General features: G+C 43.4%; 1 protein-coding gene across 1 annotated transcript in view; it reads right to left on the reverse strand.

Annotated features, from left to right (window-relative positions):
* Nucleotides 1-10,371, reverse strand: part of LOC137888427 (spectrin beta chain, non-erythrocytic 1-like) — a 64,233-nt gene extending 53,862 nt beyond the window's left edge. The window contains 1 exon segment of the mRNA XM_068731813.1: nucleotides 9,310-10,371. Coding sequence (XP_068587914.1) covers nucleotides 9,310-9,520 — 211 coding nt within the window. The 5' untranslated portion in view covers nucleotides 9,521-10,371.
* Nucleotides 10,372-15,464: the final 5,093 nt, after the last annotated feature.

Here is a 15,464-nt window from a genome sequence, read left to right on the forward strand (position 1 = left end):
AAATGTTAACAAATAAGCTGCTTTATATCATTCACTTATAGTTTTTGAACTCTTGGACAAAAACAAGAAAACGTTTCTTCTGATATTTCATTGACTAAACAGTGAACTGATGAATCAAAGAACAGTGAACACATTAATAGTTAGTTTCACAAACTGTTCTGGGGGGGGGAGGGGGGGGGGGGGTATATTCCTACGTGTTACAGCTCACAGCATATTTAGGCTGAGGTATAATAAATTAATAATTCACAGGAGAAATGCTCTGCTTAAGAATATATAGCCTGCATAACAGGTTTCCTTTGATGTTTCCTTAAAAAAAGAGTATGTGTCTATTCTGCTTCGGAGAGGATTTAGGAATCAAACATCAATTTTCCAGCACGAACAAAACGACCAACGACAGAACGTCGGACAGAAAAAAACGCCGACCCGCAGAACCTCATGTTGAAAGACGCTGAATGAGCGTGAAAAGGGTCGGTTAATGAACCAAACGAAGAAAATAAAAGCCGATAAAGAAACATCATGTTTCCCAACGTCCCGCGGTCAGACGGCAGGAGACCGGCAGACCCTTTCAACCAATCACAGGACACAGTGCTGAGCCCGCTGGACTCTCAGCCAATCACACCGACCTCTGGTATTGTCTGAAATATGAGAGCAGAGTGTAAATGAATGGATGTGAATGGGACACACACACACACACACACACACACACACACACACACACACACACACACACACACACACACACACACACACACACACACACACACACACACACACACACACACACACACACACACACACACACACACACACACACACAGTGCTGCAGTGTTTCCCCATGGCAGCAGAGAGTGAGCCAGCATTAGGAACAGAGGACTATTGAGCGCTGCTGAACACACTGACTGATTATCACACTGCTAAACTGACTGGAGCCATGTGTCCCGTTAACTCGGGAGACATTTTCAGCCTCGGCCGTTGTGGAGTTTATTTGGGTTGAGTCCAAGTCTTCGGCGCCAAACTAGAAGTCAATTAACCCAAATGAAAGTGTTTCAGGTCTCTGAATGCTGATCATTGAAACGACACGTTGATCTCAGAGCGGCTCCAACGATGATATTCCACTCGTATTCTGCTATTGTTCAGAATAACTACATTTGATACGGCTCATGGGTCTCTCTTCGGAATAAGAGGCAAAACCGGTTTGGTGCGTGTGAACTCACCATCGTGACCGGGTCTCTGAGAAGAATGTGGGATTTGAAGCCAGAAAAAAAAAAAATCTTTGCGGAGAAGTCGATCTGATAAGAATTCAAGTTTTTACGTGTGGAACAAATATTCATGACAAACACAAGAGAGCAGAAACACGCAGGCTCCCATTAGTGATGTTATTTCACCTTCAGCTCACCTTGAGTTCATGTCACTGAGCAGAAGACACCGACGTGACGGAGCTCGTTTGTGAGTTCTTGTTTTCTCACGAGTCAGAGAGAGAAACCCAAATCAACTTTACGTGACCCTTAATTCACAGAGGTTCTTCACTTAATCAACTTAACACCAGGGTTAACCCCCCCCACACACACACCCACACACACACACACACACACACACACACACACACACACACACACACACACACACACACACACACGGAATTTGAAAAATCACTTTTGCTGAGGATGGGACTTTTTCAGGTTGCAGTTGCATCACTTGGAAACAGTCAAACCTAGTTTTGGACTTTGAATGGGGGTTAGCTTGAGTTTAACTTTGCGGCAGTTGGACTGCACCAACACGTCAATCTTTTTTTTTTTTATCTTATATCCGTTGACTTTTTTTGACCAAGTGGCACCATTATAAGTAAGCAGAATTAGCTATTAGCAGCTCCTGTTTGCAGTGCACCCATTAACGAACAGACGACTATAACTGGATTCATCTCGTACTGAAGAAAACTTAAAAAACAAGAAGCTCTTCAGGCAACTTCTCAAGGTATAAGGAGCGTCTCTTTTCAGATTTCTAAATGGGATGTAAAAGCACGACCGCGCTCAGCGCTACAGTCCATGTTGATGTCCTTGAGGAACAGATGCAACAAGCAGCCACAGCAACACGCTACACTGTGGGACATCCTTCAAGGAAACGCAGCCGAGTCACTGACAGTTTGATATAAAGACGCCACGCTTTCCTCCTTCCTCCCCTTCATGCTGCTTTTTTTTTCCCCCCTTTTTTTACTCATTAACAAACAAACAGGCTTTTCAGCATCACTGTCAGCTTCACAGAGCTCTCTACTGTCAGCCAGGAAACAAAATGGTGTCCATATAAATCAACTATTCTTCATTACGGTGGTCACGTTACCTTCATCGGTCACTGCTGGATGACGGACATTCCTCATCGCTGAGAAAAGAAACACACCGTGTGTGTGTGTGTGTGTGTGTGTGTGTGTGTGTGAGTGACACTCTAACGCTAATGAAACAGCATCAGAGTGCCATAAACATCCATCATTATGCAATAACTTTCCTCCAGTAATCTATGAGCCGACTGAATCTAAAACATCTGAATCCTGAACTTCCTGTCAGGATCTGCCAAACTCATTTTTTTTTTTTTTGCATTAATATTTATGTTTAAAGCTTCCAAACATTTTGTCTATTATGGTAAATCATTTAGCATTACTAGCTATTCTCTTGCAGAAGAACAGTTTTTGAAAGGATCATATACATGTTGTAGGTTAAATACAGAGACACATTTGAGCATCGTCTCCCCAGCTGTTGAGGTGAGAGTTCAGAAGGTGGAACCAGCTGCATTTAATGAACAACTGAAGCTACACACTCAGCTGCCTCTGCTTTCAGCTCGTTTCTACGACAAATAAATAACTACTGGTTGGCTGAGGAAAAATGTACGATTGAGGTCATTTTGTCCCCCCCATCTTACTGAGCTTTGTAAATACATTTGCACATCATGCCTCATCGTGATAGTTTTGGTCTGAATGGTGTGGCTTTACGGCGGTAGAGACAAAACCAGAGAGAAACCGATTAAAAGCGTCCAAACGAGTTAGAACCTGATGTGTTCTCAGTGGTCTGTGGTTTCAGTGAACTTCTCCTTTTTGTATGGAAATAACCGTTCATCCTGTGCAGCTGATAACCTGAACACACACAGTTTTCAGTTTATTTATAGATTTTTACTTTGTGGTGGTTCTCTCTCTCTCTCTGGGCTCAGATATGCCCCGCCCACCTCTGTGCTGTTGTGAGCATGCTCAGTCGAGCGTTCCCATCAAAGAGTCCTTTTATGCTGCAAATCTGCGTGTGGAACAAGACAACATGATATCACGCGCGCACACACACACACACACACACACACACACACACACACACACACACACACACACACACACACACACACACACACACACACACACCAAGTGGTTTCCCTGTCCTCAGACTGTCACACACTTACTAATGTCACCTTCGGCCCAGACACTTAACAACACCCTTCTTTGTCCCTCCCCCTCTCTCCCCCCCCCTCTCTCTCTCCCCCTCTCTCTCTCTCTCTGTGTGTAACTGATACCGCTCACTCCACCTCAGGTGAAGGTTTCTGAATCGTTTCCATGTTGTCAACATTTTAGGAATTACCACTGAGGAAAAGCCAAGAATTTCACCAAGATGACAAAACACGAGACAATAACAGACGTGTCGGACTCATTTCACAAGAAGGACAAAGACAGAACAACTTTCACATCACAGGTCTGACTTATTTCTGGAAAACTAGGAGTGAACTGTAATCAATGACAATATATATTCAAATAGGAGGCTATATATTCAAATGTGCAAATAAAGTTAATTCTTGACGGAGACAAGTGATGAGGAAACGCAGTGTAGACTTTTATGATCAATCTGCTGTTTAACAGAATCACCACTTAACGTTGATCAGACCTTTCCTCGCCGTCTCAACTCTACATTATCTTTATTTATCATTTACATATAAGGATTGAATAACAGAAGCTCCAATTGCGCTAATGATTTCTATACTGTACGGAAATTAAAGGAAACTAATGGCCGTCTGGAACAAGGGGAAAAATACAAAAATGATGCTTAATTTAATAAGATGGAAAAACTGCAGCAATGATATTCCTGAAATAAGATATTGACATTAAATAAATATGTTTAACTGTATCTAATACATTTTACTGGGTTAAGTATCTACACACACGGTGTATATTTTTTACATCTTTGTCTATAATCCTCTCAATGCTCACTACATTTAAAAACCAACTCCATCGCTGAAACGCTCGTTTTTTGTCATTTGTGCGAAGAGCTTCTGACATCAGATGATGTCAGAAGCTGCCGAGCGGAGACTCGCCGACTCCTGCTGGTCGAGGAGGAGTGAAGCGCTGCTCATCCCGCCTTTGTGTGACTTTTATCAGGACGAGACGGCTGAAGCTTCCGTTTAATTCCACTAAGAGGATGGAGGGAGGGAGGGAAGAGGAGAAAGGAGGGAGAGGGGGAGGATGATCGGGGGGCAATGACAGGCGCTCAGCAGAAGCTCATGAAACATTGATGAGGTGGAGGAGGAGAAGAAAGAGGAGAAGAGGAGGACGCAGGATGAAGGAGTGGATGAACACCTTTTAGACAGACAGAAAGAGGCGAAAACAACCTGGGACGACGATGTGGTTTTGGACATTTTTTGTGCCTTCTGGACCATTTTAGACAAACCCCCATCCCCTCTGTTAATCCTCACCCCCACCACACCCCCCACACCCACCCACACACACACACACACGCAGAGCTCAGGGGCTCCCAAACCACCAAGATGTCCGCTGATTGGCTGACTCAGAACACAGGAAAAGAGGGGGATGATGGGAGCAGAGGAGCAGAGAGGGATGGTGTTATTGTTTTGTAAGCATGGCTGTGTGTTCGTTGTGTTAGTGGTGTGTGTGTGTGTGTGTGTGTGTGTGTGTGTGTGTGTGTGTGTGTGTGTGTGTGTGATCTGACATGAAAGCTAGTGTGTTTTAAATCGTACATTAATTCATGATTTATTGCTGTTTAACAGTCTTTTCTGTCATCATCCATAACTCAAATGTGTTTGTCTAAGTGTAGCCACGCCCAACTCCAATTTCAAAACAAAGGATTGGAAGCTGTTACCAACACATTGTTTTTTATCGTTTCTGCTGACGTCAAAATGTTTGTTTACATGAATGAATTTGGCAAAAGCAGACTGATATTTTTAGATAGAAACAAAATGCTGGTTTTTCGTCTATAATTCAAACTCTTCCATCAAATATCCTCTAATGTTCATGTCTTTAAACTGCTGATTCTGTAAGATTATTAAATATACACGCTATCTATACCTCTGTCTGTCTCTCCATCAATCGCTTAATCATCCATCTACTTTATTAATTCATCTATCCACCAATTTATTTATCCATCTATATTTATCTGTACATTTATCATAAATGTTACATGTATCCATAAGGCCATAATTTCTGTGAAATTTTCTAACAAAATCCAGTGATCTTCAGCGTATTTACATAAACACGTACCATCCAACTTTAACCAAAAACATGACATCCATCCATCAATCTTCAACTTTCAGCAACAGTCCTCTGTAGCTCCGTATCGCGCTACATTCTAGGCCCGCCCACTTCTTAGAGGTCCAATCAAAAGCAAAGGATTTCCTATAAATCCCTCTTGTAACCGTTCACCGCTCAAATAATTAGTTTCATGGGGGAACACTCACAGTACAGACGCTGAAGACGCTTAAGGGCCTGAAAGTTAGTCCAGACACAGAAACTGCAATGAGCTCTGATCACCAAATATGACCAAAACCACATCACACTTCAGACAACACAGGTTGGTTACAGAGAAGCTGTGGGTTCAACACCCTCCATCACCGTTCTCCTGACTCCTTCAGCTCGCCATCAGTCAGCATCTAACCGACTCTGCATCCCCCCCGAGTCAGTCTGATGACTCGTCTCCCTCCATGATTGCTCGACTTCTAACGGGAGACGTTCGCTCAATAGAAGCGCTGCTCCTCGGCTCCCTTCAGTCTCCTCACTCTCACATCTGGAGCTCTTTGCAGTGCAATAATCACCCACTGCTCCCATATTCATCACCCCGCTGGGATTTAAAACCAGCAGCCTTTTAGGATACGAGGCGCTGCTCTGGACCACCTGAGCCACACACACACACACACACACACACACACACACACACACACACACACACACACACCCCGTGAATTTATATCCTCTCAAACGCGTCGCAATGGCCCTCATAAAAAGAAACAACTCCCAGACCTGTTATCTGTCTGAGGTCCATCTAATCTGAGAAGTTAAAGAGTTTCAAGGGACAATCAGGGTTTCATAAAGACCTGGGCGGGTTTCTAGTCTTTAAAAGGTTCTCTGTACGACAGACAGAGCATCAAACTTGACTTTTAGAGACAATTACAGACACGCGCGCTGAGCACTGTGTTGCTAAAGTAGACGTCTAACCAAAGTCTCTTAAATATCGAGTATTTTGTAAAGTGGCTGTCTGTTCTGGTGCTCCACTTCGTTTACCAGCGTTAGTCTCGGCATAAGTGGTATTCACAAAGTACTTCACCTTCACCTTGCAAAGACGATTATACGGTTAAGAAAACCACAAAGTGCCTAAACACTGCCTTCATTAAAGATGAACTCAAACGTGTGTGTGTGTGTGTGTGTGTGTGTGTGCTCTGTACAGCGGCCGGGTGCTGCACCGTGTCCTTGTAGTTTAGTTTTGCAGACATCATTTGATCAAAACGCAGACAAATTGATTTTCGGATTCCGTGAATTGATTCAGACTCAGAGGACAAAAACTGTGTTTTTCATGTGAATTGATTTTCTCCAACGCTTTTCATCGAACGTTTGTTTTTTTTTCCCCTCCTTCACAGAGAACGACAGCTGTTGTCCGTTTGGATTCATGCGGGACAATAGTAGGGGCATGCTTCCGCAGCAGACAAAAGGTGTCAAAACAATCATAAAAAGTCCATCAACCTGCTCAACTTACTCCAAATATTCAATATTTGTGCAAAAATGTGGCTAAAACTGTGCAAGCTTTGACCTGAAGCTACATGAGGATATATTTTGGGGGATTTGGAACATACTAGGTAAACTGTGATGGACAGAAGTGCATTATAGCCTGGAAGAAGGTCCTCTTCACTCTGTCCTGAAGTCCGGCTTTTTACCACTGCAGCAACAACAATTAGATCCACCCACATCTCTGCACTAAAACTTTATGGTCCTGAACAGATAAGACGATAATCTGCCCTTCTCCAAACACACAACTTTGTTGATAAGACCTTCGTTGACAATGCTTCTATGAACATCTGACAAAGTGCCGTTCGGCTCAGAAAGATCCGTTCAACCGAAGGACCTCGAGGTGCAAATTGGTTCCCATTGGCTCGTAGAACGAAACAAGCGTTTCCTGTTTCAGAACACCAGAGGCCTTCACGGGCAGGAAGATCTTCAGGGGACACCGACACGCTGGCTCATCTTCTCTTGTTTCAAATCAAAGCCACATTGTGTTTCCTGAATCTAACAGTTCTTAGCTTGCAGCCCCACAAACCTCTTCCAGAAAGCACCTCCGCCTGGCCTCCAGCCAGCGAGCTACTTTTAGATACGAGCAACTGACTTCAGGGACACTGAAGGTTTCTGGACATCGGCACGTTGACGAGGCTGCGATCAGTAAACCGGCTCCATTAGCCTTCAGCTAAATTCAGCCTGCCGATAGTTTTACACTCAAGTGCTTCTCCACAGGAACGGTTCTGGTATTAAAAACCTTTCATTGATGAGAACATCCATTGATGAGCTTCTGAGAGCTTCTTGTGGGATGCGAGGCGTAGAACTCTTTGTTCTGAAGGTTATTGGCCAAAAGCAGATGAGTACGGACATTGTGTTCCTACTGTGCGAATATCAGTTGTAAAAACTTCATCTAACTTAATAAACTAAACAAATGTAGATTGTTTAGAAAGGAGATAAACTTCAGTTTTGAAACTGCGGATGCTCTTATCAGGGCGCTTCACATTACAAGTTGTGTTTGCATGAATTAGATGAGGAAGTAATTTGCACACTTCAATGAAAGCTGAAGAGTAAACACTAGACTCTCTTGGATTAGGTGCAAGGGCCAGTGGATATTGATCTAAATAAAAAGAAATGATGTGCACTTGTGTAAACCAGCGTCTTTATTTATTCCTGAAGCCAGCCAGCAGCAACAGAGAGCAGCATCCGATCCCCGAGCTGAAGGATTACCATGTTGGACGTGTTTCTAGCGGGAATGGAAGTCCTCATGTTCATAAAACCTGGGCTCAGGGGTCTAAAGATGAAGATAGTGTACGGATCGTAGGGAGGCCTAGGATAAAGATTTTGGGATATTGTACATAAACTTGTTGTGTGATTAATTCTTTTTATTTTAAAGATGGCAGTCAGAAATGCATGTTTGTGAATCACCGTCCAGAAATGCATAACGAATTCCCCATTAATAAAATATGACAAATGACTAAACCACTTGGGCATGTCTCAGCCGACACCCAGCTGATTATACGACCGACTGACTGAGAATATTACTGGCTGGAGGCTCGCTGGTCACATCACAACCATCTGAAAGAATGTGGGTGTGAGAGCTGTCGTCTTTCAAATGGCCCCTTGCCCCTTCAGCAAGGCACTAAATACCCAGCAGCCCCGATCGGCGTCATCAGTATGACTGAATGAATGAGAGGCAGGGTGGGGCTCTGATACAGCGAGAGTTTGCCGAGATAAGATTCATCCACACAAAGTGTTACAGCTCAGTGAGTTAACATAATGAACTTGTGACTATCACATTTTGGCTTGTGAGTTAAATTAAACTTAAAAACAACCTAACTGCAGTCACAAGTAAAAATGTTTAGTTTCTTTCCAACTTTTCTAAAATTGCTGATTGTTAACTACATCAAGAGTAGATATGAAAAGTTTCAGACAACTCATACAGATGACAGGAAGTCTGAATACACTTAGATTATGTTTCTCATGAAGTCACATTTCCAGTTTTCTCTGGAAATGTATTTGCACCGTTTACATTTCCTGGATTACTTTGTAAAACATCCTAAAAAGCTGCAGCTGCTCTCATCTGGCACGTTGACTCTGAACCTCTAGAAGTCTTTTCTTTTCTAGAAATTTGAGCCGTTTCTACCGTTTCCCTGAAGTCACTGCGTCTGGATGAGACCGGCAACTAAGTGCTTCCAAGTGTGAAAATCCAAAAGATATGTCGCAAGTAGATTTCACTGAGCTCTGATGCTTCTCGGGACATTTTGACAGAATTCCAAAAAGTCGAGTGCCCATCTTACCTTGAAGCTGTTTAAACCTCCCCTCCAGCTGGTTGTAGTTGAAGGCGGCCTGGCCGGTGAATCCGGGGCTGAGGCTGGGGCTCGTCCCCCGGCCGGGGCTGGTGGCATGAGATGGGCCGGGGCCATCCGACAACGGGGACATGGGGCCGCCGTAGTCCAGAGTCGGGGAGAGGGGGCCGGGGAGACCGCTGGTGGCGCTCTGAAGCTCCATGAGGAAACTCCAGAGAGAAGAGTGGAAGGTTTAAATGAAACGAGTCCACAAAGGCATGGAGGAGAAACTCAGCAGAGAAATATCAGAGTTTCCAAGTGGTTGAAAGAGTTTCCAGATGAACAGAGTCGTCTTCAAGTGAGGAAATCAGAGTTTGAGCTTCTTTCTTTTTTTCCTCGCAGTGTGAAGAGCTTGAGTTTCAACAGGATCAAGTTGTGTCCGGGACAATAAACTCTCTACAGCAGTGTAACGCTTCAGTTGAGTTGAGTCCGGTTTAAAGAGCGCACAACAAGCTTCTACATGAACAAATGAGCTTGTAAGTGAATAAAGTAATCTCAAATAGTTCAGACCTGAGCTTCAGCCACACAACAGCTTGTAATATCGTAGAGGAATAATTCCAGATTTGGCTGTAGTCTCAACAGAGACAGGAAGAACTTCCTATTCTTCTCTTCTTAAACGCTTCCAAGACAGCAGGACTGAGCGATGGAGGGCAAGCGACATAGGAGACCAACCGCAGAGTCCCTCTCTCTCTCTCTCTTTCAATGTTTCACCAGTGTGGCAGCAGAGATCGCTGGCTCAGCAGACGCACCGCGGTGGCAGCATCATGCTTCTGTTTTCTCCCCATCCATCCATCTGTCACTGTCTTCAGATATCACACCTTCCCTTCTTTCAGGAATCCACCCATCCTCCGTTCAGACACACACACACACACACACACACTCACTCTCGCACACGCTCCGTCTGAAGAACCAGCACAATGAGGAGGTGGAGCAGACAGCGCTGCAGTGAGAGGAAGCAGAGGGGAGAGATGGAGGGAGGTGGAGAATGAAAGCGTGGGTTTGTCCTCCTGCGTGCAGCAGCAGCAGCAGCAGCAGCGGCGGCTCTCAGACACTGAAAACACCTTTGAGACAGAGGGAGAGTCGAGGGGGGAGGGGCCGCCAGCAGGGGCAGCTACTCCTCCCAGCGGCCAATCGCAGCCCTCGCTTTTGGCAGTGATGTAATCGACTAGTTAACATAAGGGGGAGGAGGGCGAGAGAGAAAGACAAACAGAGAAAGAATGAGAGAAAGAGAGAGAGAGAGAGAGAGAGAGTTTCTGTTCATACTGAAGATTAAATTAGAAAAGAGAGAAAAATAATATTCCTGTTAAAAAGAAGTTTATTTTTGTTTATCTGTTCTGTTCTGTTAAATAAAGTAAAAGATGAGAAACTTATTCTCTGCTACTTTAAAAGCAAGAAAAAGCAAACTTATATTATAATGATAGAAATAAAGATAAATAAGGTATTTACCATTAAAGCCGTTTTTATAAAGCTTATTTATTTTACATACACACACACATGGTAAAAACATAACTGACGTCAGTGTGCCGAAGTTATCTACAGGACCGTCAAACAACAAATCCTGTCGTCTTATATATGAATAACTGCTAGATGCCCGAGTGAGAAAAATGTAGCTTCTTGGGTAGAAAACAGACAGAGAGACAATTCACAGAGAGAACACACACACACACACACACACACACACACACACACACACACAACATCATGTGAAAATTCTTCAATTCGCTGTGGTAATACTGCTTCGTTAGGCCAATAAAGTCAATAAGTAAAACTGTGTGTGCAGAGAGGATGAGATGTACCAAGGAACAGGAAACAGGCTGGAGTGTGTGTGTGTGTGTGTGTGTGTACGCTCATCTCACACACACACACGTCCAAACATCCTGAGAATATCTGAGCTCTAATATTAGAGCCATGTTCTTCCTGTCTGAGCCCCGCAAGCACTTCCTGTTTGATCCTGCTGTCCATCATCCACACACACACACACACACACACACACACACACACACACACACACACACACACACACACACACACACACACACACACACACACACACACACACACACACACACACACACTCTGCAGGTAAAAAACACTGCAGGTTTGGGACGAAGGTGGAGTCGCAGGAAGAGTGAGGGCGATACGGAGAAACCTGAGCGGAGGAGAATCAGCTCCACTTCCTGTGTGAAGCGACGGGACGCACAAGCAACAAGCGAGGAGGGGAGAGGTCAGAGGCCACGACACAAAGACAATACAGGGAACAAATATTCACGTGACCCCTGAAATAACCGCAGAGGACAGAAAGAAACACCAAAATTCTTGAGGAAATGAAACACATGCAGATGATTTCCTGCAAAAATCGTTGAACGATTCAGAATCATCTTCGTCCAATGACGAGACGAAAGACTCCGTTCTTCATAACTTAGTCACGCTTTCATGAGCGTGACACATTCAAAGACATTTCTAGCAGGTAGTGCTGGTTGAGGAGCTCAAAGGTTTTTTCGAGATGAGCTTTTCTTCACCACATAAAAGTCAACAGTCACTGTCTAAATCACAGACCTTTGACCTCCTGATTTCAAAAAAAAAAAAAAAAAAAAAAGAGCGCCAACTCCAACCGGTTTGTTTCACTTTTGCTCACCAAAGTCGATCATTCACGGACAAAACTAGAGCAAAGGTCAAACGGTGAACCAGCAGAAACGCTGCACATCTGAGGCCGACTTCCTCTCACTCGCTTTTATGAAGAGGCTCGTTTTGAGGACTGAGCATCAAACCTCTGTGTGTTTTTAAAAAGGTGATGAATGTTTGGTCAGACTCAGAGCTACATCCTGGCCTCAGGGATACACACAGTATCTATGACAAATAAGTCATAAACTCAATGTCCACTTACTAGCTTCTTACAGGCTTTCAACCACACCCCCCCCCCCCGGCTTCTTTGGCAAATTAGACGTTCGTTGCTCGGGTGTCATCAGACGACCTAAGTACATAACTTCACTCATGTTCTTTGGTCACCTGAGCAAGTTCCTTTTGAGGAAGAAGGCCGTGGGACATGGTTGAAAGGCTACAGAATAAGCGAGTAAGTGAACCTTGAGTTTCATACCTGAAATACTGATTTCTATAATTTGGAAATTATGTTATTTATATATTTTCATGTGGAGCTTGTTCTTGTTTTTATACTGTGTGCTCACATTTTTTTGCAGCAAACATTTTCTGAAAGGGTTCATTTGTGTTTTTCGTTCAGATTGCAGACTATACTTTTGGTTTGTTTTTGTGGACATTCCCTGTTCATCAAAATATCTTGAGACTGATTCAATCTCTTGTATAAACACTTGAGGGAACTTCAGGTCAGGCTGAGGTTACCAACGGACATGTAAACGGCATCCTGGTCCGTTAAAAGGTGAAGAGTAGAACCAGCTTCAGCTCTCAGATCACCAGCATTACAAACAGACATCAGTGCAGAAGTCAGAGGTGAGAGGTCGCGGCAAACGGCCAACAGATGGACCAAATATTTCTGCAGCTGAAACACAGTCAGAGCCGTTCCTTATGTTCTGTTGGTAATCTGTACATGACAACACGTTGCGTCCTCCGCCCGCATGCTGAGCGTCACGCCGCGTTTCCTCCCGTCATCTGGCTTCCTCGTGGCTCGGCCCCTCAGGGCGGCCCCCGCCGACGAACCAAACGCACCATTCATCCAGCAGGAGCACAGGCGGGCCGCAGTGCTCACAGAGGACGCCCCCGGGGGAAACCAAAGCGCTTCCTTAAACAATGCTGCTGCTAAAATACATAACTCCTATCTGAAGTCATTCAGAGATGAGACTGAAGTCCAGAGCTGCTGCTGCTGCTGCTGCTGCTGCTGGTGGTGCATTCAGGGTTCAAACTTGTGTCGCTGCAGTGGGGAATTTCGCACCGGCACGCCGCCTCACCCTCCTGACCACACAAAGACATTCCTGCGAGGTCAGAGCGCCAGCAAACAACAACAGGGCCAACGGCGGCCATGTTGGAGGAGAGTCTGGTGATGAGCGGCGGTTTCCTGCCCACTGTAAGAAGTGATCAGCTGTGGTTTAACTCGTTTAAATACATCTGGCCTGAAACTTGTTCTTTTGCCTCCTGTAGTTGTGATTACTTTTCTATTACACTCAGTCGTTACTATTTATGTTGGACTCCATCTACATATTGTTTTTGTAATGTTTCTTTTGTTTTTCGTGGTTCATTTTGTGTAATGTAGCTGCTCATGATGTCATTAATAATCCCACACGAAGAGAAGATACAGAAGTTTTGAGCTTCTTTACTTTCACTTTCTCTCTGATATATATATATATATATATATATATATATATATATATATATATATATATATATATATATATATATATATATATATATATATATATATATATATATATATATATATATATATATATATATATATTTTTTTTTTTTTTTATACACACAATCACCAACACATGAAGGAAAAAAAACCCAGACACACCAACATTCCCAGCATTCCACCATCTGGTCCTCTGAACAGGAAGTGGGACACATACACTCCTGTGTGTGTGTGTGTGTGTGTGTGTGTGTGTGTGTGTGTGTGTGTGTGTGTGTGTGTGTGTGTGTGTGTGTGTGTGTGTGTGTGTGTGTGTGTGTGACTCTCTGTGGGGATCCTGGACTGTTCCTGGTTCTAATTATTGAGCGGCTGAGTGAGTCTTCTGCTTTAACAGATCAATACACACACAGTTATAAACACTCAGCAGTATCAATGTATTAAGGTTCCATTTACGTCCTACCAACTACAAACTAGTGACCTAATAAACTGCCCTTAACTCAGAGCTTTGGTTCAGATTTTACTTTGATTAGATCACTTCCATCAAAGTGTTGGTTTCAATACAATTCTATGGATTATTAAACAGAAATCAATTTAGTCTTGCAATAGAAATGTCCATTATAAGGTCCCGCAAAGACTACGATGACGGGTTTTGTCTCAACCACAGAGACCACAGCAGCTGGACTCTATTGTATATATTTTACAAGAACATTAACAGAAATGTAAAAATGACCGTTTGTGGTTTTAGTTAAAGTTACATGAACTGGAACTATTTCTGAACATGAGAGCGATATTGATCTCAGAAAAAAAACGTCTAATAAGCATATTTCCCAAAACGCTGAACTATTCCTTTAAAACAGCCGACTCTCTAATCTCTGCATGTAAACTTCCAAAGCATGCTTACGTATACAAGTATGTACAATCTGGTAGTTGTAGCTCTACTTTCTATATAAAACCCCTAAAAGCCCGGTCGGTATCCAGCATGTACTGAGGTTGGATAGTCCTCCTGAGAGACTAGAGCCTGTAGAGCCTCCTCTCCTTCAACTCAAGTTATTCTGAGCTGCTCTGCCAACGCCAAGGTCCCGACAGGTCGATACACATTTAATTAGGTTTACTTAAAGATAAATATATGTGTTGCTGTCCATGTTTCCTATTACTTTAGGGCCCGTTACAATGATTACTACCATGTATGGATACATGCTGTCGATCATTTTTGCCGATGACAATACCGCCCGCTGTGTTTGTTTACTTGAGAATGTCAGCAACGTTTTAGCCAACGTGAGGCCAGAATCAACGGCAGAGCTTCATCAGACTCGGGCATTACGCAGACATTAACCATTTTTGTTAAAAAGGAGCCTGAAAGTGCTTTTTTTTTTTTAATCGTTTCTCTCATTCCAATGTCTGAATATCTTTAAGAACTAAAAGTTCATTGCTCTTTGAAAGGCTGCATTTGCATTATTATGCTATTATATCATCATCATATCTGTGGCAAAACAATGAGTTGTTGTGACAGCCGTGTTTAAGTGAATTAAGACTAAACGAATCCAACTTCACACAAAAAGAACACGGGAGAAATGAACATACAGACAACATGCTAAGAGTATCCACTGTATGAGCTGCCGCAGTGCTATTTGTCATAAAGTCAATGTACCAAACACACACACACACACTTAGAAACCCACCCACACTGAACAAACACACACTCCTTCTGTCTCTGCCTTTACTGTAAGTAGATATGCCTGTATTTCCATGGCGACCAGCGGTTTTGTGTTTCCAAGGATATCATATGGAG

This window comes from Cebidichthys violaceus, unplaced genomic scaffold (assembly GCF_023349555.1).
Source record: "Cebidichthys violaceus isolate CVI_PGR_0920_01 unplaced genomic scaffold, fCebVio1.0.p SCAF_54, whole genome shotgun sequence".
In the NCBI taxonomy this organism is placed as follows: Eukaryota; Metazoa; Chordata; class Actinopteri; order Perciformes; family Stichaeidae; genus Cebidichthys; species Cebidichthys violaceus.